This window comes from Trematomus bernacchii, unplaced genomic scaffold (assembly GCF_902827165.1).
Source record: "Trematomus bernacchii unplaced genomic scaffold, fTreBer1.1, whole genome shotgun sequence".
NCBI classification, from domain to species: Eukaryota; Metazoa; Chordata; class Actinopteri; order Perciformes; family Nototheniidae; genus Trematomus; species Trematomus bernacchii.
In genome coordinates, this window is record NW_022987607.1 from 4,052,905 (window position 1) to 4,077,663 (window position 24,759).

At 42.7% G+C, this 24,759-nt stretch overlaps 2 protein-coding genes across 2 annotated transcripts in view; both read left to right on the forward strand.

Moving 5' to 3' along the window:
* The first annotated feature begins 8,195 nt into the window (after positions 1 to 8,195).
* The window catches only part of LOC117482863 (putative uncharacterized protein ENSP00000383309), a 32,040-nt gene continuing 15,476 nt past the window's right edge, over positions 8,196 to 24,759 (forward strand). The window contains exons 1-3 of the mRNA XM_034131087.1: positions 8,196 to 8,276; positions 8,354 to 8,412; positions 8,490 to 9,591. Of these exons, the coding sequence (XP_033986978.1) occupies positions 8,254 to 8,276; positions 8,354 to 8,412; positions 8,490 to 9,591 (1,184 nt within the window). The 5' untranslated portion in view covers positions 8,196 to 8,253. The remainder of the gene's footprint in view (positions 8,277 to 8,353; positions 8,413 to 8,489; positions 9,592 to 24,759) is intronic.
* On the forward strand, positions 12,504 to 22,295 carry LOC117482865. The gene is made up of 6 exons (XM_034131092.1): positions 12,504 to 12,573; positions 12,651 to 12,709; positions 12,787 to 13,682; positions 21,575 to 21,732; positions 21,790 to 22,156; positions 22,232 to 22,295. The coding sequence occupies exons 1-5, from the start codon at positions 12,551 to 12,553 to the stop codon at positions 22,151 to 22,153; spliced, it is 1,500 nt and encodes a 499-aa protein (XP_033986983.1). The 5' UTR covers positions 12,504 to 12,550; the 3' UTR covers positions 22,154 to 22,156; positions 22,232 to 22,295.

The window sequence follows — 24,759 nt, forward strand, 5'->3', positions numbered from 1 at the left end:
GGTGTTTGGAGCCAAACACTTCAGAGACATGTTCTGTATCTGAGACCTATAACATATAGATGAAAAACAGTATAATAGGGGACCTTTAAGTAAAACCCCCTCCTGATAAGCCCTGATACCATCCTGATGACGGCAGGAATGTGAGGGTGTGAACTCTCCGTAGGTAGTTTGACCTCTCGCCTTCCTGAAGGGCGCAGAATTAAGCTCATTATTATTACCTTTCATTATTTCCATCTCTGGACCAGATGCCGGGGCGGAGGGGGGCCCAGCGCACCCCACGGGGATCTGAGACTCCTGATTGGACGGGAACGGTTCGTTCGGAGGCCAAAGGGTAGATTCTTCCGGAGCGGAGACACCATCTGCTGACTGTCTGTTTCACAGCATCTTTATGCATTAAGCACTCTGAGAAGATGCTGATCAGTGTGGAAGAAGACAGTCCTCTGCAGAGCCATAACACCCCTCATATTCTCTGATTAAAGATGATAATATATGGGGAGTTATATTGAGTAATTCTTTATAAAACCTACTGCGCCCACGTACATATCATTTCCTAATCTATCTATCTATCCATCTATCTATCTATCTATCTATCCATCTATCTATCTATCTATCTATCTATCTATCTATCTATCTATCTATCTATCTAACAAAAAATCGTGCTGTAATATATACGCTTTTCAGCATACATTATTAATGAAAGTGAAGTACAGTGCATATATCCCTTATATCCCTTCACAGAACTAAAGAGTGCTTTTAAATAAGGTTTAATGAGATGATGGAATCAAAGCTGAACTGTATCACATGAAAAGGCACACATGCTGAAAACCCAACCCCAGCAGGGGGTCTGGGGGGATTCTCCCCCACAGGAGATTTTTAGAAATACTAACATATAAACTACGCATTCTGGTACACTCTGAGAAGAAAATAAATAGATGTATTACCACCCGACATATTAATAATATTTGATGCCATTGTTTGTTTTTCACTTTGTTCTGACAGCTTGCTGCTCCTCACAGAGAGAAGAGCAAAGAGGAGACTTTAAATTGTGGGTAAGGGTAGATAGCTCCCATTGTTCTGTGACCTGTCAATCATCAAACCGGGGGTCATATTTCATTATGTGTTCATTTGTATCTGAAGTTGTACCCATGGATGTATAAAGAATAGTTCTACCGCAAAGTTATTCTCCGTGGGGACTTCCGGCAACAATCTTGATTCTGATTGGCCAGAAGACTCGAACAAACATCAGCAAAGATGTTTTATCGAGAAGATGATCACTACGGGACAAAACCGTTTATGGTCTCCGGTACTTCCAGTGCAACGCCTTACTGCATGCACAGCGTTAGAAAATCGGGCCTTCAAAATAAAAGTTTGACTTTTTTCACACAAAAAAAGAAAAAAGGAATTTATTTTTTCTTCTTCACTCACACATCTGCGACCCACTCGAAACGGGTCCGCGACCCACCAGTTGAGAACCACTGCTCTAAAGCATGAACATGACACATTTGTAGTGAGAGATGCAGCGTATAGACTTTACAACGAACTGCAACACATCTAAACAAGTGCGAACAGACAATAAAAGGCAACAGATGCTCAAATGTATAAATTCAATTAAAAACCAAGAACAATAATGTATGTTTTGCTGTTGTGCCACATATTGTTGACATTTATGTTTAGTGTATTTTTTGTTTTTGTTCTGTTATAACGCCGTGTGCGGAATGCTTTGGCTATACTCACAATGTGGTCATGCCAATAAAGCCCCTTTGTATTGTATTTGATTGTATTGTAATAAAAAGAAAAACTGTAGAATAAGTCAAGAAACTTACGAGATGAAATGCCTACATTTCCCAATAGTAAAACTTGACTTATCTCACAGATATGTAGCTGTATACCTTTCAAAAATATATCCAATTAGAGAGAAAAGGATGTGTTTTCATGTGGCTTAGTGAAGACATTTATCTATCTGACCTTTTTCACAAATGTCCTCCCGTCCTGCAATGCTCTGCACATAAATTGGATGACGGTGCTGCGTTTGCCCTCTGCTCCGTACGCAGACACACCGAACCCCCGCAGGGAATCCTCAAATGAGCATGTCAGCCACTTCCCCACGGGTCAGGGGTCGTGCAGATCGAACAGTGAATACAGCGCTCTCTGGAGATCATTTTTAAAGGGATAGTTAGGGTGTTTCGAAGAGGGGTTGTTCTATAAGGTTTTAATCCATAGTTGGTGTAATACCAACAGTAAATGCAGTCAGCATACCCACCTTGGAGAAACAGCAGGAATTGAAGCAGGCGGCAGCAGCTACACTCATATATATTAGTTTGTCACCATAATTGGAGTATGTTTACTGATTTACTTTGATGTCAGACATCCCTACAAATGTCCTTTTTTGCATCAGTACTTTTACTTTTGTTAGTGTTTATTTCACCTTTACTTGTAACTTAGTACTTTTACATTGTAGTATTACTACTTTTACTTACATTAATAATCTGAGTACTCCTTCCACCTCTGCTTAAACAATTATTTTGTACTTCTGTGCTGGTACTCCTGTGTGTTTCTGTGTGTAAAGCACTGACCGTGGATAGGTACCTTAAACAACCCCCGCTTCAAAACTATCCCTTTAAGGCAGAATCTGTGCACTATGTGACGTGATGCATATTTTCTGTTCAAATGAGCGATATCATCCACAAGGTGAAAAGAGTCGCCTTCTTTGATGAATAGATCCCATTGTGATTTATGGTACCCTCTCATTTTTGTGCACAATCGCTCTTTTTATCAGGAATGTTTTTGCTGATTCCTTTGAAAGGACTTCTTGCTCATATGAATGTTGATAAGCGTAATGGAAAGAATGTAAAAGGAGGAAACTGTTCCTGAAAAAAACCCACTCTTCTCTGCTATTTCCTCTGACAGGAAATTGTGTCTTTGATCTAAGCCACCGCACTCATCTGGTCATCGCATGCGAGGTGTCACTCCTCCCTCACGGCAGAGAGGAGGAAATTTGCTGCGACCGTGTGAATGTCAAACACTCGAGCACGTAAAAGATGAAAACTAAGATATTTAATAAGTCAGGGTCAAGAACTGATCTGCAGTCCTTTGGGAAAATAGGACAGAGTGACAGATTCATCTCTCTTCCACTTGTCTGGGACTTGCATCGCGCTGCCTCTGCAGGGGAGGAACACTAATGAACCCTAAGGACCAGGCAGTCTGTGAGGAAGATTCACACCTGCCACTACCAGGGAGTGTGTCCTTGTGTGTGTGTGTGTGTGTGTGTGTGTGTGTGTGTGTGTGTGTGTGTGTGTGTGTGTGTGTGTGTGTGTGTGTGTGTGTGTGTGTCTGACCTACAATGACCGTGCAAGGGGGCATTTTCATGTGGAGCGTCCCTCACGGTCAAAAACACACAGGAAGCTGATGAAATCACACTGAAATATATACTTCTCCAATGCAATATACACATATCTGTTACCATTTGATATTATTTTAAAGACGACACATTTTTGGTTGTTTTGTACAAAAAAAGGTATTTGTTTACAACATGACGAACATGATGACGATGACCTCATCTTTGTACGCTAGAGGGGGGAGGACCAGAAAAGTTTTTTGAAGCTTCTTCTTGCCCCTGTTGAACATGACAGAGACTATTTGAGAATGTATTTATTTAAAAAAAATTGTATCTTGAACATTTTTTTCCCCGCATCTCTTTGTTATAAATATTATTATAAAAAAAAAAAATGTTTCTGACATGTTCAATAAATTGACTAATAAAAAATAAAAAGAATACATATCAAAATATGAAAAGTGCTTTATTTTTCTCATATTGTCCTTCGGGTTTTCCCTTTCCTGTAGTGTGATCGGTTTTGGTGCATGTAAATGGTTTGCAAAGGCTAAAATCCCTGTGTTCCCTCCAGAGGGGGTTTCTCTCCCACACACTCCCCCCTCCCTTGCTTGAAACACCCACATTGGACTCCTTTGTTTACTTCCTGAACATAATGACATCAACATGTAACACTTGGCTAGCGCTCCAACTCATTGTATGTGAAAGGCTAAGGGGCGGGACATCTCTAAGCAGTTGTCCAATCAGAGCAGGCTGGCCTCTGGTTTCAGACAGAAGGTGAAAAGAGGTGCTGCAGCACAGGCAGTTTGAGAAAAATAAAGGGCTTTTTGAACATTAAAACCTGGAGATATGTCCCAGTAGAGACACTCAGTGGCGGCACCAGAGCATTTTTGTTGGGTAATCTCTGGTAGGGCTAACCCATACATGGTCAAGTCAGTATTTGCAATGTAATTACGTACACGCTATATCGCCCCCCTTGACAGTGAAACGCCACGCGTGAGGTTTAGATTATTTCCCTCTCTCAATCAAAATGGAACTGTATGAAATAAAACTGCACATTTGTCTTGTAGTAAATAAAAAGGGATCACTGTGAACGTGACGTATGATAGTACACGTTGAAGATCCAATGGGGATACTGAATGGCGGTTCCGATTGATCTCAATCAGTAAGGCATGACGCAGATCCAACATTTCGTTGCTCTGATTGGCTGTAGGTCTATTCAAATTGCATTCGGAGGCATTTTGATCTGACCGCGGCCGCGCTGATATTATAACGCCAGAGAATTTCCACACCTTTAGTGTATACAACTCCCCCACTACTTAGACTATTCCTTGCACCCCTCTTATAGCATAAGCCTGAATGGTCTCAACCATATTGCATCAGTAACGTGCACTTGTTGTTACAGCAGTATCAGTTTGTGTGCTGTGGACACGACCCGTATATTTTCGCAAGCCGTGTTCTCAACATTTAGCATTTTGCTTATTATTTAATTTAATTTGCATCACTTTTCATGGTGGGGCTAAGGTGGCGCTAAGGTGGGGCTACGCCATTTCTTGGTATGGCTGTAGCCTACCCCAGCCATACCCTGGCGCCGCCACTGGAGACACTACATACTGATATACACCTGGACATCATCAGGAGAGGACTCTTTAAAGTAGAGACACTACATACTGATATACACCTGAACATCAGCAGGAGAGGACTCTTTAAAGTAGAGGCACTACATACTGATATACACCTGGACATCATCAGGAGAGGACTCTTTAAAGTAGAGACACTACATACTGATATACACCTGAACATCAGCAGGAGAGGACTCTTTAAAGTAGAGACACTACATACTGATATACACCTGAACATCAGCAGGAGAGGACTCTTTAAAGTAGAGACACTACATACTGATATACACCTGGACATCATCAGGAGAGGACTCTTTAAAGTAGAGACACTACATACTGATATACACCTGAACATCAGCAGGAGAGGACTCTTTAAAGTAGAGACACTACATACTGATATACACCTGAACATCAGCAGGAGAGGACTCTTTAAAGTAGAGACACTACATACTGATATACACCTGAACATCAGCAGGAGAGGACTCTTTAAAGTAGAGACACCACATACTGATATACACCTGAACACCAGCAGGAGAGAACTCTTTAAAGTAGAGACACTACATACTGATATACACCTGAACATCAGCAGGAGAGGACTCTTTAAAGTAGAGACACTACATACTGATATACACCTGAACATCAGCAGGAGAGGACTCTTTAAAGTAGAGACACTACATACTGATATACACCTGAACATCAGCAGGAGAGGACTCTTTAAAGTAGACACTACATACTGATATCAACCTGAAAGTGAGCATCATAGGGCCCCTTTAAATGAAGTTGGAGCGTGTTTGGATGATGTGAAGTTGGTTTTATGTGATGTATTTTCTGCAAACAGAAGGTGGAGGAAGCACGCTGGTTCTGATGTGTTGTTTGTCACAGTTAGGGGCGACTGCATCATTACGGCAGCGAGCCCCCGGGTCTGCTCAGCGTCGGAGGGTACAGGGGTCCGCATTAATAATCTTAACAAGGCCGTCAACACTGATATGATCGCTCTCAAGGTCACGATTAAGGCTGTGAGGAAAAATATCAGTGAAACCCAGCAGGTAAGAGCTGTTAAAGGAATACTTCACACCCAAAATGACCATTTGTATATCAATTACTCCCCTGTGTTACCTTGAATTCTTAATAGACATATTTGTCTTTCTTGCCTGCCTCCACTTTGTACAAAGAACCTAGAAACTGTGAAAATATATCAATGAATAAAGAAAATATGGGCCGCAAAACTATATTAAACAATCTCTTTACACACTTTGCGCAAATACTTCACCTCCACAACAACCATTTGCATTTCAATCACTTTCCCTGTGTTACCTTTAATGGGTTCTTTTTTGTTCAATGTCCTGTGTTGTGTTGCTTATGGTTCTAGGGATTTTGTGCATAAATCAAACATAACACAACAATGGTTTACTCAAACAGCCAATGTAGTATAAAACACTTTAACAGAAGTACAGAAGTAGCGTGCCTAAAACTGTTTTTGCAAGTGTATTTCATTGTTTTATCTTAATGAAAACGCATGTGTTTGTGACGGAGTGAGCACATAACAGTATAAATGATTATTCTGAAAGCAGGACAGACAAACATGCACACAGTCTCGAATACCATAGCCCAGTGGTTCCCAAACTTTTTGTGCCCAAGGCACACCAAAGGACAAGTACAAATCTCAAGGCACACCTATTGTGCGAAATAGCCCTTATAACACGTGTTATCACTCATATCATGTAAAATATCTGTAAATGTGCATAATTATTTACTAATGCCAAATAAAATGTGACAAAGACAACTATATTACTCATGAAATATTTATTAACGAAATATTTCAGAAATTAATTTGAAACTTTATCAAATTAGGCTTCATCAAAGCACAGGGATGAAATGTATACCAATATAATCTGTGGACTCTCAGGGCTCGACAATATAAATGGCCCGCGGCCAGCATAACGTACTTTCAACTCGCCCCACAGCTGTTTGCTGCGGAGCGCAGCGCGAGCAGTCTCCCGTGAGCGGGAGCGCACTCCTTCACTACAGACTGTCTCTATCTCTCTCTCTCTCTCTCTCTCTCTCTCTCTCTCTCTCTCTCTCGTCTCTCTCTCTCTCTCTCTCTCTCTCTCTCTCTCTCTCTCTCTCTCTCTCTCTCTCTCTCTCTCTCTCTCTCTCTCTCTTTTTAACAACATAGGGTGCTACATAACACACTTTCAGGAAAAGTCACGAACTGGAAGACTTTAATATTTTATTGAAAAAAAGTTACACAGTTCTAGTGTTGTCCTTCAGCCTTCGATGTGTCACGGTTTTATAATTCCCATCTGCAACTGCGTTAACAGCGAAATATGGGGTTCTGTGAGGATTTTTTTTTAAAGAATTGTTTTTAGGTATAGAGTTTGCCTCTGTATTATGAAATGAGTGCATATAAAGTACTGATATAGTAAATTAAAAAATAATTATTTTTGTGTAGTTGTATATTGCAATAATAACGTATGGTTGTCACAAAATCCCACGGCACACCCGGACTTGCCTCACGGCACACCAGTGTGGAACCACTGCCATAGCCAACAAAAAGGACTTCTAACAAAGTCAAATGAACATTCAAACTTGAATCTTGTTTTTCTTTGTCCTAAAGATATTTACAAAACCAATAACAGTACCAAAATACAAGCAAAAAGAGGCGTGTGGTGTAGTGTGTTGTGCGTTTGTTTTCAGATCAGGGGGTCACAGGTTTAAACCCCACTGCAGTCAGCATGTCGTTGTGTCCCTGAGACACTTCACCCCAAATTGCTCCTGTGGGGATTGCCCACAGTATTGAGTATGTAAGTCGCTTTGGATAAAAGCGTCTAACAAGTGACATGTAATGTAATGTAACAACAGGGTGAAACAAAGACATATTTTTGCTCTCCAATTACTTCAATAAATCCCAAATGTTTTCTGTTTTCACTTTCTTCATTTTACCCTGAGAAATGCAACAAAAACAAACAAGTTTCTTGAACAACTGAAAGTAACCCTTTGTGAGAAAGTCTGATATACAAAATGGTCATTTAGGGGGTTGAGATATTGCTCTTTCTTGCAAAACCAAGCTTTTACCCTACAGTTTTTTGCACAGGACTTAAGAACTCAGAGGTGACAGAAAATCAGAAAATCAACAGCACTCAGTTGCCACCCTGACAGCACAGCAGCACCTGTAGACAATCAGCTCATTAGGCCCTGATTGGCTGCAAGCTGCAATAAAGCCTCCTTTCTGCTGCTCAGACAAGCAGAGCAAGTCACTTCAGGGCTACTGGTTCTTTACTGCTGTGTTGGAACAGAGAGAGAAATATGACTTGTGGAGTTCATTTGGGGTAAGTTTCTGCAGATATGCAAAGTGAATTGTTGTTAGCTGTCTGCGTTCTCTGATGTTTACATCTTTTCTGTGCAGGATTTTCCTTATTGTCTGGGTTCAAGCAGAGCATGTGCGTTGTTTGTGGGCTTCACAAGGTGAGCAAAGCACAACATTTCACTTAAGTGCTGTGAATGACTAGCTGTGGCTTAATATTTTTCTTTTTCTCTCGCAGCTCAGAGCCAGAACAACAACACGTATGTTGGCTTCAGGCAAAATAATCGGGAAGCCGGTCCCAGCAACTATCTCCAGAATCGACTCAGACAAGCCCCTCCGAGCTCAGCGCAGAGCACAAACTTAAACATACCTTCAGCTGTGGGCAGTAGTTTTAGCCGGGGGCCTTCTACTGGTAGCTACACACAAACTGTTTCACAGCCAGCTAAAAGTGGCTTTGCTAAAGTCAGGTTAGTGCAGGGCAGCTCAGTGTCAAAACCTAACTTGAATCGTGTGCCTAAACAGCGTTTTCATGGCCTTTCTAGTGCTATTCTCGGTAGCGATTCTCTGAGTAAGAGCATGAACAAGGACACAGGGAAGTCTTCCATCCTGTTTGGTGCCGGCGCTCCTGAGCCAAACCAAATCCCTGCACGGACCAAAACTTCCTCCAGTGTTCGTGCTAAGCTAGTGTCTAAAACGGATAAACCTTCCCGTCCCTCAGCTCCTAAAAACCCCAGCCAGACTGAGGTTGTGACCCCATACAAGAGTAAAGTGTTTTCAGGGAATGCCCGAGGAAGCTACAAGGCTACTTCCATGGCCTCAAGTTATGGCACTTCTCTTGAGTCCAATGTAGGAAATGGTCCCGTCTTCAAGCCTCGCAGTTACTCAACGAGCTACGACTCCAAATCGTCCAGAGAGGGAACCTCTGGTAAGAAGTTTGCCCCGACCAAGACCCACATCATCCCTGATCAATTTGGTGGCTATGATATCAGACGGCTGAAGGCTCCTGGGCAGGAGAAAGTGAGTGTGAGGAAGCCCCCGCAGGCCTACCAGACTCCCATCAAGGCCTACGTGGCCCCTCGGCAGCAAGCAACGAACCAGGCCTACCAGACTCCCATCAAGGCCTACGTGGCCCCTCAGCGGCAAGCAACGAACCAGGCCTACGTGGCCCCTCAGCGGCAAGCAACGAACCAGGCCTACCAGACTCCCATCAAGGCCTACGTGGCCCCTCAGCGGCAAGCAACGAACCAGGCCTACGTGGCCCCTCAGCGGCAAGCAACGAACCAGGCCTACGTGGCTCCCAACAAGGCCTACAATGCTCCCCAGCAGCAGACTCCCAACAGGGCCTACGAGACTCCCAACAGGGCCTACGAGACTCCCAACAGGGCCTACGAGACTCCCAACAGGGCCTACGAGACTCCCAACAGGGCCTACGAGACTCCCAACAGGGCCTACGAGACTCCCAACAGGGCCTACGAGACTGCCAACAAGGCCTACGTGGCTCCCCAGCAGCAGACTCCCAACAGGGCCTACGAGACTCCCAACAGGGCCTACGTGGCTCCCAACAGGGCCTACGTGGCTCCCAACAGGGCCTACGAGACTCCCAACAGGGCGTACGTGGCTCCCAACAGGGCCTACGAGACTCCCAACAGGGCCTACGAGGCTCCCAACAGGGCCTACGAGGCTCCCAACAGGGCCTACGAGGCTCCCAACAGGGCCTACGAGGCTCCCAACAGGGCCTACGAGGCTCCCAACAGGGCCTACGAGACTCCCAACAGGGCCTACGAGACTCCCAACAGGGCCTACGTGGCTCCCCAGCAGCAGACTCCCAACAAGGCCCACGAGACTGCCCACGAGACTCCCAACAGGGCCTACAAGACTTCCAAGAAGGTCTACGTAGCCCCTCAGCGGCAAGCAACGAACCAGGCCTACGAGGCTCCCAACAGGGCCTACGTGGCCCCTCGGAGGCAGGCTGAACCCCAGGCCTACATCTCTCCTCAGGTCAAATGGTTGCAGTTCAAGCCAAAGTGGGGACAATAGCAGGTGAGTACTGCTCGCTTTCTTGCTGTTCTATACATTAACTTAAACCTGGTGACTAATGTTTGTTTGTTCTTACAGGTGCAGCTGGTGTCCTCGGATGAATATTTTATGATATTTAAATGAAATAAATACATTAATTTACCACTTGGTTGTGTCTTTACTTCACCTTGTATTGTGAGATGGTGAATGCCGAAGCATGAGTGCTTGTGGATGTAAGCTTGGTGCCCTCTAGTGTCTAAAAGGTGTGTTTGCAAACAAATTTGCAAAATGTATCTTAATACTTTACAGCGCTGACAAAAGATTGTGAAAATCCCCTTTGCAAAAACAAATGTCTCAATAGTTCTAGTTTAAACTATTGCAAATTTACAAAAGTGTGAGATATTTGTTGATGTGGCACACTGGTTCTTAAAAGGATGCAGTGTCTGCTTTTGAGTTGGACTTTTTACTTTGACCTTTACCAGTGGAGCTCTTCATAATGCGATTCTTAGGTTTTAGCTCAAGTGGTGACATATCTTAACAATTTAAGGGGCTCCCACTAAATGTACAAGTCAATTGATAGACATTGAGCATTAAACTTAAAGGCGGGGTAGGTAATTTTGGAGAAACCGGCTCGAGTGCGCTAGAATTTGAAAATACACAACCGGAAAAAATCTGCCACTTCCTTACAGAGCCCCTCCTCCAACACACACGAACGCGCACATGACCAATGAGGGCACGAGATAAGTTTGTGCACAGATGGAAGGCTGACAGGCAGGTAGGCCATCCAGTTATTTTAGCCGGGCCGGCTCAGGTGATTGGTCGTGCTTTTTACAGTACTACAGCTTCCACAGATGACATTTTTTAATGGATTTGTTGTCAAAGCACTTCAGATATTCATTGCTATCGGGATGTGAAGAGCATTCCATGGAATATAACAAGTATCTCGAGCCGGTTTCTCAAACTTACCTACCCCACCTTAAGAGAGTCCTGCATTTAGCTAAAACGCACGAGAGTAATTAATCAAAGACGTGTCCTGTCAAACACACAGCTGTGTTAACATGCATGGCCACTGGGGGGCGTTCAAACTCAGTCTAAAACAAAAACCTCCAATTTAATATTTGTGCATATTTTATTTAAGACACATTTGTCAAATGCAAAAACAAAAACAGTAAGCACAAAAGATAAAAACACATTTGTTCTCGAAGTCATTTTCCTGAGCATGGCTGACATTTTCACTCGTCATAATAAAAAATTGCAAATGTGTTCAAATGACCATCCAAAATCTGGTCCTCTTGCCCAAAAATGATTATGGATTCATACGTAGATACAGTGGTGTAAAGTACCTAAGTACATTTACTCAAGTACTGTACTTAAGTACAATTTTGAGGTACTTGTACTTTACTTGAGTATTTCCATTTTATGCTACTTTGTACTTCTACCCCACTCCAATTCAGAGGTACATGGTGTACTTCTACTCCACTACATGTATTTAATACCTTTAGTTACTTCACAGATGTGGATTAATGATGTGAAATATAATCAAGTGTTAAATCAGACTTTAGTTCCACCTGGAGTAAATCCACAAGCTACCCTGCAGTATACAAAGTCATTCAAACTAGCTGCACCTTTACCAGCTTTGAGAACACTTTCATGATCAATCATAAAACATATCATATATATTATTCTGAAATGGACCAATCTGCACAATGACTACTTTTACTGTCGCTACTAACTATATTTTGATGATAACACTTTTATACTTTTACTTGAGGAACATTTTGAATGCAGGACTTTTACTGTAACAGAGTATTCATACACTCTGGCACTTCTACTTTTACTCAAGTACAAGATCTGAGTACTTCTACTTTTACTCAAGTACAAGATCTGAGTACTTCTACTTTTACTCAAGTACAAGATCTGAGTACTTCTACTTTTACTCAAGTACAAGATCTGAGTACTTCTACTTTTACTCAAGTACAAGATCTGAGTACTTCTACTTTTACTCAAGTACAAGACCTGAGTACTTCTACTTTTACTCAAGTACAAGATCTGAGTACTTCTACTTTTACTCAAGTACAAGATCTGAGTACTTCAGAAAATCAGAAAATCAACAGCACTCAGTTGCCACCCTGACAGCACAGCAGCACCTGTAGACAATCAGCTCATTAGGCCCTGATTGGCTGCAAGCTGCAATAAAGCCTCCTTTCTGCTGCTCAGACAAGCAGAGCAAGTCACTTCAGGGGTACTGGTTCTTTACTGCTATGTTGGAACAGAGAGAGAAATATGACTTGTGGAGTTCATTTGGGGTAAGTTTCTGCAGATATGCAAAGTGAATTGTTGTTAGCTGTCTGCGTTCTCTGATGTTTACATCTTTTCTGTGCAGGATTTTCCTTATTGTCTGGGTTCAAGCAGAGCATGTGCGTTGTTTGTGGGCTTCACAAGGTGAGCAAAGCACAACATTTCACTTAAGTGCTGTGAATGACTAGCTGTGGCTTAATATTTTTCTTTTTCTCTCGCAGCTCAGAGCCAGAACAACAACACGTATGTTGGCTTCAGGCAAAATAATCGGGAAGCCGGTCCCAGCAACTATCTCCAGAATCGACTCAGACAAGCCCCTCCGAGCTCAGCGCAGAGCACAAACTTAAACATACCTTCAGCTGTGGGCAGTAGTTTTAGCCGGGGGCCTTCTACTGGTAGCTACACACAAACTGTTTCACAGCCAGCTAAAAGTGGCTTTGCTAAAGTCAGGTTAGTGCAGGGCAGCTCAGTGTCAAAACCTAACTTGAATCGTGTGCCTAAACAGCGTTTTCATGGCCTTTCTAATGCTATTGCCGGTAGCGATTCTCTGAGTAAGAGCATGAACAAGGACACAGGGAAGTCTTCCATCCTGTTTGGTGCCGGCGCTCCTGAGCCAAACCAAATCCCTTCACGGACCAAAACTTCCTCCAGTGTTCGTGCTAAGCTAGTGTCTAAAACGGATAAACCTTCCCGTCCCTCAGCTCCTAAAAACCCCAGCCAGACTGAGGTTGTGACCCCATACAAGAGTAAAGTGTTTTCAGGGAATGCCCGAGGAAGCTACAAGGCTACTTCCATGGCCTCAAGTTATGGCACTTCTCTTGAGTCCAATGTAGGAAATGGTCCCGTCTTCAAGCCTCGCAGTTACTCAACGAGCTACGACTCCAAATCGTCCAGAGAGGGAACCTCTGGTAAGAAGTTTGCCCCGACCAAGACCCACATCATCCCTGATCAATTTGGTGGCTATGATATCAGACGGCTGAAGGCTCCTGGGCAGGAGAAAGTGAGTGTCAGAAAGCCCCAGCAGGCCTACCAGACTCCCATCAAGGCCTACGTGGCCCCTCAGCGGCAAGCAACGAACCAGGCCTACGTGGCCCCTCAGCGGCAAGCAACGAACCAGGCCCACCAGACTCCCATCAAGGCCCACAAGACTCCCAACAGGCCCACAAGACTCCCAACAAGGCCCACAAGACTGCCTACGAGACTCCCAACAAGGCCCACAAGACTGCCTACGAGACTCCCAACAAGGCCCACAAGACTCCCAAGAAGGTCTACGTAGCCCCTCAGCGGCAAGCAACGAACCAGGCCTACGAGGCTCCCAACAGGGCCTATGTGGCCCCTCAGAGGCAGGCTGAACCCCAGGCCTACATCTCTCCTCAGGTCAAATGGTTGCAGTTCAAGCCAAAGTGGGGACAATAGCAGGTGAGTACTGCTCACTTTCTTGCTGTTCTATACATTAACTTAAACCTGGTGACTAATGTTTGTTTGTTCTTACAGGTGCAGCTGGTGTCCTCGGATGAATATTTTATGATATTTAAATGAAATAAATACATTAATTTACCACTTGGTTGTGTCTTTACTTCACCTTGTATTGTGAGATGGTGAATGCCTAAGCATGAGTGCTTGTGGATGTAAGCTTGGTGCCCTCTAGTGTCTAAAAGGTGTGTTGGAAAAATGTTTCCTTTACAAAACAAATTTGCAAAATGTATCTTAATACTTTACAGCGCTGACAAAAGATTGTGAAAATCCCCTTTGCAAAAACAAATGTCTCAATAGTTCTAGTTTAAACTATTGCAAATTTACAAAAGTGTGAGATATGTAGTGCCGAGAGAAGGGAGTCGGAGGCGGTGCATCGAAGGTGCAAATCTGGCTTTATTGAGCAGCAGAAATGGACATGCTGTCGGGTCGCAGCCTGGGAAGAGAAAGCGAAAGGGAGGAGGACACAGGGTGTTTCTCAATCTCGAGTACGCTTGCTTGGTAGCACATGTCTGCCGAGCATCTTGCTTCAGAAGCGAGTCAAGAATACTTCCTGGCATTCGGAAAACGAAGTGTGGAACACGCAGTGGCGACTGGTCATTAGGGGCAGGTGGGGCACAGCCCCACCTAGTGTCAGCAGAAAGTATTACACATAGGCCGTGTCTCAATTCAGGGGCTGCACCCTTCGGAGTACGCAGCCTACGCGGTCCACGGAGGACCCAGCCCACGTAGACCGGGTAGGCTGGACCGAGCGGCCTACGAAATGAGACGGTCTAGCCTACGGAGCGCTTCGTATTTATGTCACGTGATACGCGCTGTTCGGTTGCGCTGCTCCAGCAGCCTGCTAGCAAATTAGCTTACAAGCTAACTCAGCTGAAAAGGATCCAGAAACTTTACTTTTACTTTTACATTTTTTGGAGATCACCGTCGGCGATGAATTAAAGAGGACCATGGCCAGGTAAATAAGATGAAGCTGTTCCTTTAGCCCCCAGTAATGTTACATTAGTAAGTTAACAAGTAAATTATATATAGCTGATGTAATTTAATCATATTATTTCATATTTAAAATAAGTCTTAATTTTTCTGTACTAATAAAACAATATGTTTTTTAAATGAACCAAAGCATGTTGTATAGATTGATTCTTAACAATATTAGTGTTCTAATCTTAATAGCTGTGATCATAACAGTTTATATTCTCCTTCTTCCCCTAAACCTGCCCAGATGATGTCCCACTGACCCCAGGTCAGCACCTCCAGGTCCAGCAGCACCGTGATCCCCCGCTCTGCTGAAATACACAATTAAACATTTTCTATGACCTATTTTTTGTATTAATAAAATTAAACTGAAGACAGTTTAATGACCTAGAGATATCCTATTATTCCACTGCTTATGTACACATGTTGTAAATAATGGTTAAAACCTCAGTAAATGAAATAAACAATGTGTTTAACAATTACAATTTAATATTGTATTTTCATCTTATCACAAAGTAGAGGTAAGAATATATCCATCCTCTCTCTGCAGCTTCATGTCTTCTATTATTATAACTTTCATCATTGAGACAGAGCAAATCAATCATGTTATTTAACATCACCAGCAGTAAAACAAATATCAGCAAAAGTGTGTTTATGCAGTTGTTTATTTGTATTATATGTGCAGCAAGTATATAGAAGCAGTTGTTTGGGGAATCAGACAGACTCAAGCTATAATCGTTACATATCTATTCAAAGAAAGGACACATACAAAATCATATTCTGAAACTAAGACACACAAGTATGTAGGACGGCAGTAAGCAGAGGTCTGGGTGGAGGATGTTCCTGATCGCCGTTTTGCTTTCTTCAGCACCACGGGGTTCCAGGTGGATGGCAGCTCTGTCCTGATGATCCGCTGTGCACTTTTCAGATTAGGGGTCCTTCTCCAGCAGATCCATTTCTCCAGAATTTTACTAATTACAGAGAAAAACAAGAGAAAAATTAAAAAGTGAATTAATCATATTAAACACAGGGTTGCAGAAGTATTATTGCAAAATGTAACTAAGCATTTCAGAGTCAGACAAACAATCCCTAAAGGATCATTTAAAATGATGTACTGTTCTGGTTTTTAAAAAACTAAAGAGATTAAATGACAGTCACACGTGCATCCCTTTGACAGCACTGCACAAACTAACATCAAGCAAAAGGCTGCTGTCTATTTTTGATTGTCTTATTATTATGGGATTAGGATACATTAAATAAACTTTAACCTTATAAAAGATGATCAAATCTGGTGGAAATATTTAAAATAGGCTTTTCTTTTAGCCCTACCTCAAAGCAGCATGAGCTGAACACAAAGGTTGTAATGTTGTCCCAAAGTTTAATAAACAGTAAAACATTGCAACATGTCAGAGAAATACATAAAGCTAACAGCAGCTACACGTCAGGGTAGCCTTTTATAAATCCCACCGTACTGTAGGCTATACCGGTCTAAATGTTTTCACTTTGGTCTATTTATGTAATATAAAGTATAACTTATCTATAACAGAGCCACGATCTCTGTATGACTTTAGTAAACTTCTGAATTGAATTAAAAATAAGTGTAAACAACAGTGCAGTACGTCCAGCTAGCTAGTTAGCGTCACATATTTATCCGTATTATTTAACGAAAATGTACGTTTTAATGCCCCTTGGGTTTGACGTGTGTGACGTTAGTTAATTTAAAGTAAGTTAAAACCCAATACTCACATTTATTAGTGATTCCTCCGCTTGCTGCTGCTTTTAAATCCACTCTGCTGGGGAGACCGGAAGCCATTTCATTTGAAAAAAACTCACTCTTCCCTGCGCGTATTGCACCCTGGGATATGGTAGGCCGCGGAGTGTACATCAGATGTATCCTTCAAATTGGGGAAAAGTAGGCTGCATTCGTGGGCCGCATTCGGAGGAGTCTCGTCTTTATTTTTAATTGGGACAGCCTTCTTTCGGCGGAAGTGACGTATGCGGTCTACGAATGCACCCTTCGAAGGATGAAACCCCTGAATTGAGACACGGCCCATAATGATTACAAAAAATGGAAAGAGATGCAAAAAAAGAAATAAAAAAATATATAAAATATATTTTAAGGTCATGTTTAATCGTCTGATTCGTCTGTGCATTGCTGTTTTAGTCTGTGTTCTTCTAATTAGTGTCTACAGTGCCGTTTTGAGCCATGTGGGACAAAACCTGATCATGCCCCACCCTTTCACTGTCAAAGTGAACGGTGACTGTAAAAACTACACTGCGCATGCTCAGAGTATTTTTCAATGTGTGTGGCAAAAAAAAAAACACCATAGGGGCACAGAGCTGCCATCCCCACCATACGTCATCTCACATCATTCAGAGCTGATTGGCTGTAAGTACGTGTGCCGCGAAAAGTGTGGTGTGTGAAGAGCATGGATGTATAATAAGAGGAGACGAGAGCTGCAGTGACGCGTCCTAAAACCAGGAAGTAAGCTGCAAAAAAGCAATGAGGTTTCTCCAGAGGATTTTAGAAAATAGCTTGAAATAAGATCTGTGGGAAACGTACCTGTTAGATAAATGCACCTTTTGTTCAGCCGGATAATATCCACATGTCTACCCTACTTTTATCATTTTCGAATCATAAATCTATCGATTAGATTTATGATAGACTTTTGAAACTACAAGATGATAAGGAGGACTTTTACAAAAAAGTTATAGAATTTTTTGTCCAGAAGGATAGGCAAATGGACTTCATCTTCAAGTCAAGGTAAGACCGCAATTTTTTGAAAATGGGATCTTACTTAGAGAGAACAATTCAATATTTAAATGATCAAATTACATTTTTTGGGTATCCTTTTGTTGAACTGTCTGTTTAAAATTAATCGAAGCATCAGACAAAAAAAGCTTTTGAAAATAATATTATATTTTGGTTTAGGTCAAAATATAATATTTGTAAACCTGAAGAGTCAGTGCCAGTGCCTCACCAGCCATGAACCTCACTGCACGTCACTGCAGAAGCTTATATATATAGACATCTAAGTTTTTTGTGCCCCACCACTTTTGTACATATAAAAACGCCACTGGGAACACGCTAGCAAGTGTGCGTCATATGAGAGGCCCCGCCTCTTACATCTTCCGCCCCAGATTTGGGGAAATTGGTCCCTGCGCAAAGCATTGTGGGGATTTTAAGACCGCGAAGTCTACTCATGTGCAGACTCGATATTTCTCCAAACGGAGTACGCCGGGCTCGGTAGATTTCCAAGTATACTGGAGATTGGAACAGTACTGCGGCGGCACTCGATGACGTAGGATGCTTGATATAGTGGCTCTGAAGCAGCTTTACTCGCGATTGAGAAACACCCACAGTATATACCCCGGAGGTACCGTCAACATGTGTCCGTGCGGAAACAATACCCCCAACCTGTAGTTCCTTGATAGAATTATGTAACCCCGTTAATTAGTGATCACTACAGATATTTGTTGATGTGGCACACTGGTTCTTAAAAGGATGCAGTGTCTGCTTTTGAGTTGGACTTTTTACTTTGACCTTTACCAGTGGAGCTCTTCATAATGCGATTCTTAGGTTTTAGCTCAAGTGGTGACATATCTTATCAATGTAAGGGGCTCTCACTAAATGTACAAGTCAATTGATAGACATTGAGCACTAAACTTAAAGGCGGGGTAGGTAATTTAGGAGAAACCGGCTCGAGTGCGCTAGAATTTGAAAATACACAACCGGAAAAAATCTGCCACTTCCTTACAGACTTCCTCACAGAGCCCCTCCTCCAACACACACGAACGCGCACATGACCAATGAGGGCACGAGATAAGTTTGTGCACAGATGGAAGGCTGACAGGCAGGTAGGCCATCCAGTTATTTTAGCCGGGCCGGCTCAAATGATTGGTCGTGCTTTTTACAGTACTACAGCTTCCACAGATGATATTTTTTAATGGATTTTTTGTCAAAGCACTTCAGATATTCATTGTTATCTGGATGTGAAGAGCATTCCATGGAATATAACAAGTATCTCGAGCCGGTTTCTCAAACTTACCTACCCTACCTTAAGAGAGTCCTGCATTTAGCTAAAACGCACGAGAGTAATTAATCAAAGACGTGTCCTGTCAAACACACAGCTGTGTTAACATGCATGGCCACTGGGGGGCGTTCAAACTCAGTCTAAAACAAAAACCTCCAATTTAATACTTATGCATATTTTTCTATTTAAGACACATTTGTCAAATGCAAAAACAAAAACGGTAAGCAAAAGATAAAAACACATTTGTTCTCGAAGTCATTTTCCTGAGCATGGCTGACATTTTCACTCGTCATAATAAAAAATTGCAAATGTGTTCAAATGACCATCCAAAATCTGGTCCTCTTGCCCAAAAATGATTATGGATTCATACGTAGATACAGTGGTGTAAAGTACCTAAGTACATTTACTCAAGTACTGTACTTAAGTACAATTTTGAGGTACTTGTACTTTACTTGAGTATTTCCATTTTATGCTACTTTGTACTTCTACCCCACTCCAATTCAGAGGTAAATGGTGTACTTCTACTCCACTACATGTATTAATACCTTTAGTTACTTCACAGATGTGGATGAATGATGTGAAATATAATCAAGTGTTAAATCAGACTTTAGTTCCACCTGGAGTAAATCCACAAGCTACCCTGCAGTATACAAAGTCATTCAAACTAGCTGCACCTTTACCAGCTTTGAGAACACTTTCATGATCAATCATTATAAAACATATCATATATATTATTCTGAAATGGACCAATCTGCACAATGACTACTTTTACTGTCGCTACTAACTATATTTTGATGAGAATACTTTTATACTTTCACTTGAGGAACATTTTGAATGCAGTACTTTTACTGTAACTGAGTATTCCTACACTCTGGTACTCAAGAACAAGGTCTGAGTACTTCTACTTTTACTCAAGTACAAGATCTGATTACTTCTACTTTTACTCAAGTACAAGATCTGAGTACTTCTACTTTTACTCAAGTACAAGATCTGAGTACTTCTACTTTTACTCAAGTACAAGATCTGAGTACTTCTACTTTTACTCAACAACCAGATCTGAGTACTTCTACTTTTACTCAACTACACAATCTGAGTACTTCTACTTTTACTCAAGTACAAGACCTGAGTACTTCTACTTTTACTCAACTACCAGATCTGAGTACTTTTACTTTTACTCAACTACACAATCTGAGTACTTCTACTTTTACTCAACTACCAGATCTGAGTACTTTTACTTTTACTCAACTACACAATCTGAGTACTTCTACTTTTACTCAACTACCAGATCTGAGTACTTCAGAAAATCAGAAAATCAACAGCACTCAGTTGCCACCCTGACAGCACAGCAGCACCTGTAGACAATCAGCTCATTAGGCCCTGATTGGCTGCAAGCTGCCATAAAGCCTCCTTTCTGCTGCTCAGACAAGCAGAGCAAGTCACTTCAGGGGTACTGGTTCTTTACTGCTGTGTTGGAACAGAGAGAGAAATATGACTTGTGGAGTTCATTTGGGGTAAGTTTCTGCAGATATGCAAAGTGAATTGTTGTTAGCTGTCTGCGTTCTCTGATGTTTACATCTTTTCTGTGCAGGATTTTCCTTATTGTCTGGGTTCAAGCAGAGCATGTGCGTTGTTTGTGGGCTTCACAAGGTGAGCAAAGCACAACATTTCACTTAAGTGCTGTGAATGACTAGCTGTGGCTTAATATTTTTCTTTTTCTCTCGCAGCTCAGAGCCAGAACAACAACACGTATGTTGGCTTCAGGCAAAATAATCGGGAAGCCGGTCCCAGCAACTATCTCCAGAATCGACTCAGACAAGCCCCTCCGAGCTCAGCGCAGAGCACAAACTTAAACATACCTTCAGCTGTGGGCAGTAGTTTTAGCCGGGGGCCTTCTACTGGTAGCTACACACAAACTGTTTCACAGCCAGCTAAAAGTGGCTTTGCTAAAGTCAGGTTAGTGCAGGGCAGCTCGGTGTCAAAACCTAACTTGAATCGTGTGCCTAAACAGCGTTTTCATGGCCTTTCTAGTGCTATTGCCGGTAGCGATTCTCTGAGTAAGAGCATGAACAAGGACACAGGGAAGTCTTCCATCCTGTTTGGTGCCGGCGCTCCTGAGCCAAACCAAATCCCTTCACGGACCAAAACTTCCTCCAGTGTTCGTGCTAAGCTAGTGTCTAAAACGGATAAACCTTCCCGTCCCTCAGCTCCTAAAAACCCCAGCCAGACTGAGGTTGTGACCCCATACAAGAGTAAAGTGTTTTCAGGGAATGCCCGAGGAAGCTACAAGGCTACTTCCATGGCCTCAAGTTATGGCACTTCTCTTGAGTCCAATGTAGGAAATGGTCCCGTCTTCAAGCCTCGCAGTTACTCAACGAGCTACGACTCCAAATCGTCCAGAGAGGGAACCTCTGGTAAGAAGTTTGCCCCGACCAAGACCCACATCATCCCTGATCAATTTGGTGGCTATGATATCAGACGGCTGAAGGCTCCTGGGCAGGAGAAAGTGAGTGTGAGGAAGCCCCAGCAGGCCTACCAGACTCCCATCAAGGCCTACGTGGCCCCTCAGCGGCTAGCAACGAACCAGGCCCACAAGACTCCCAACAAGGCCTACGTGGCTCCCAACAGGGCCTACGAGACTACCAACAGGGCCTACGTCGCTCCCCAGCAGCAGACTCCCAACAAGGCCTATGTCGCTCCCCAGCAGCAGACTCCCAACAAGGCATACGTGGCTCCCAACAAGGCCTACGTGGCTCCCAACAAGGCCTACGTGGCTCCCCAGCAGCAGACTCACAACAGGGCCCACAAGGCCTACGAGGCTCACAACAAGGCCTACAAGACTCACAACAGGGCCTACGAGACTCCCAACAAGGCCCACAAGACTGCCTACGAGACTCCCAACAAGGCCCACAAGACTGCCTACGAGACTCCCAACAAGGCCCACAAGACTCCCAAGAAGGTCTACGTAGCCCCTCAGCGGCAAGCAACGAACCAGGCCTACGAGGCTCCCAACAGGACCTACGTGGCCCCTCGGAGGCAGGCTGAACCCCAGGCCTACATCTCTCCTCAGGTCAAATGGTTGCAGTTCAAGCCAAAGTGGGGACAATAGCAGGTGAGTACTGCTCACTTTCTTGCTGTTCTATACATTAACTTAAACCTGGTGACTAATGTTTGTTTGTTCTTACAGGTGCAGCTGGTGTCCTCGGATGAATATTTTATGATATTTAAATGAAATAAATACATTAATTTACCACTTGGTTGTGTCTTTACTTCACCTTGTATTGTGAGATGGTGAATGCCTAAGCATGAGTGCTTGTGGATGTAAGCTTGGTGCCCTCTAGTGTCTAAAAGGTGTGTTGGAAAAATGTTTCCTTTACAAAACAAATTTGCAAAATGTATCTTAATACTTTACAGCGCTGACAAAAGATTGTGAAAATCCCCTTTGCAAAAACAAATGTCTCAATAGTTCTAGTTTAAACTATTGCAAATTTACAAAAGTGAGATATGTAGTGCCGAGAGAAGGGAGTCGGAGGCGGTGCATCGAAGGTGCAAATCTGGCTTTATTGGGCAGCAGAAATGGACATGCTGTCGGGTCGCAGCCTGGGAAGAGAAAGGGAGGAGGACACAGGGTGTTTCTCAATCTCGAGTACGCTTGCTTGGTAGCACATGTCTGCCGAGCATCTTGCTTCAGAAGCGAGTCAAGAATACTTCCTGGCATTCGGAAAACGAAGTGTGGAACACGCTAGCAAGTGTGCGTCATATGAGAGGCCCCGCCTCTTACATCTTCCGCCACAGATTTGGGGAAATTGGTCCGTGCGCAAAGCATTGTGGGGATTTTAAGACCGCGAAGTCTACTCATGTGCAGACTCGATATTTCTCCAAACGGAGTACGCCGGGCTCGGTAGATTTCCAAGTATACTGGAGATTGGAACAGTACTTCGGCGGCACTCGATGACGTAGGATGCTTGAAATAGTGGCTCTGAAGCAGCTTTACTCGCGATTCAGAAACACCCACAGTATATACCCCGGAGGTACCGTCAACATATGTGTCCGTGCGGAAACAATACCCCCAACCTGTAGTTCCTTGATTGAATTATGTAACCCCGTTAATTAGTGATCACTACAGATATTTGTTGATGTGGCACACTGGTTCTTAAAAGGATGCAGTGTCTGCTTTTGAGTTGGACTTTTTACTTTGACCTTTACCAGTGGAGCTCTTCATAATGCGATTCTTAGGTTTTAGCTCAAGTGGTGACATATCTTAACAATTTAAGGGGCTCTCACTAAATGTACAAGTCAATTGATAGACATTGAGCACTAAACTTAAAGGTGGGGTAGGTAATTTAGGAGAAACCGGCTCGAGTGCGCTAGAATTTGAAAATACACAACCGGAATAAATCTTCCACTTCCTCACAGAGCCCCTCCAACACACACGAACGCGCACATGACCAATGAGGGCACGAGATAAGTTTGTGCACAGATGGAAGGCTGACAGGCAGGTAGGCCATCCAGTTATTTTAGCCGGGCCGGCTCAGGTGATTGGTCGTGCTTTTTACAGTACTACAGCTTCCACAGATGATATTTCTTTATGGATTTGTTGTCAAAGCACTTCAGATATTCATTGCTATCGGGATGTTAAGAGCATTCCATGGAATATAACAAGTGTATCTCGAGCCGGTTTCTCAAACTTACCTACCCTACCTTAAGAGAGTCCTGCATTTAGCTAAAACGCACGAGAGTAATTAATCAAAGACGTGTCCTGTCAAACACACAGCTGTGTTAACATGCATGGCCACTGGGGGGCGTTCAAACTCAGTCTAAAACAAAAACCTCCAATTTAATATTTGTGCATATTTTATTTAAGACACATTTGTCAAATGCAAAAACAAAAACAGTAAGCACAAAAGATAAAAACACATTTGTTCTCGAAGTCATTTTCCTGAGCATGGCTGACATTTTCACTCGTCATAATAAAAAATTGCAAATGTGTTCAAATGACCATCCAAAATCTGGTCCTCTTGCCCAAAAATGATTATGGATTCATACGTAGATACAGTGGTGTAAAGTACCTAAGTACATTTACTCAAGTACTGTACTTAAGTACAATTTTGAGGTACTTGTACTTTACTTGAGTATTTCCATTTTATGCTACTTTGTACTTCTACCCCACTCCAATTCAGAGGTACATGGTGTACTTCTACTCCACTACATGTATTAATACCTTTAGTTACTTCACAGATGTGGATGAATGATGTGAAATATAATCAAGTGTTAAATCAGACTTTAGTTCCACCTGGAGTAAATCCACAAGCTACCCTGCAGTATACAAAGTCATTCAAACTAGCTGCACCTTTACCAGCTTTGAGAACACTTTCATGATCAATCATTATAAAACATATCATATATATTATTCTGAAATGGACCAATCTGCACAATGACTACTTTTACTGTCGCTACTAACTATATTTTGATGAGAATACTTTTATACTTTTACTTGAGGTACATTTTGAATGCAGGACTTTTACTGTAACTGAGTATTCCTACACTCTGGTACTTCTACTTTTACTCAAGTACAAGATCTGAGTACTTCTACTTTTACTCAAGTACAAGATCTGAGTACTTCTACTTTTACTCAAGTACAAGACCTGAGTACTTCTACTTTTACTCAAGTACAAGACCTGAGTACTTCTACTTTTACTCAAGTACAAGACCTGA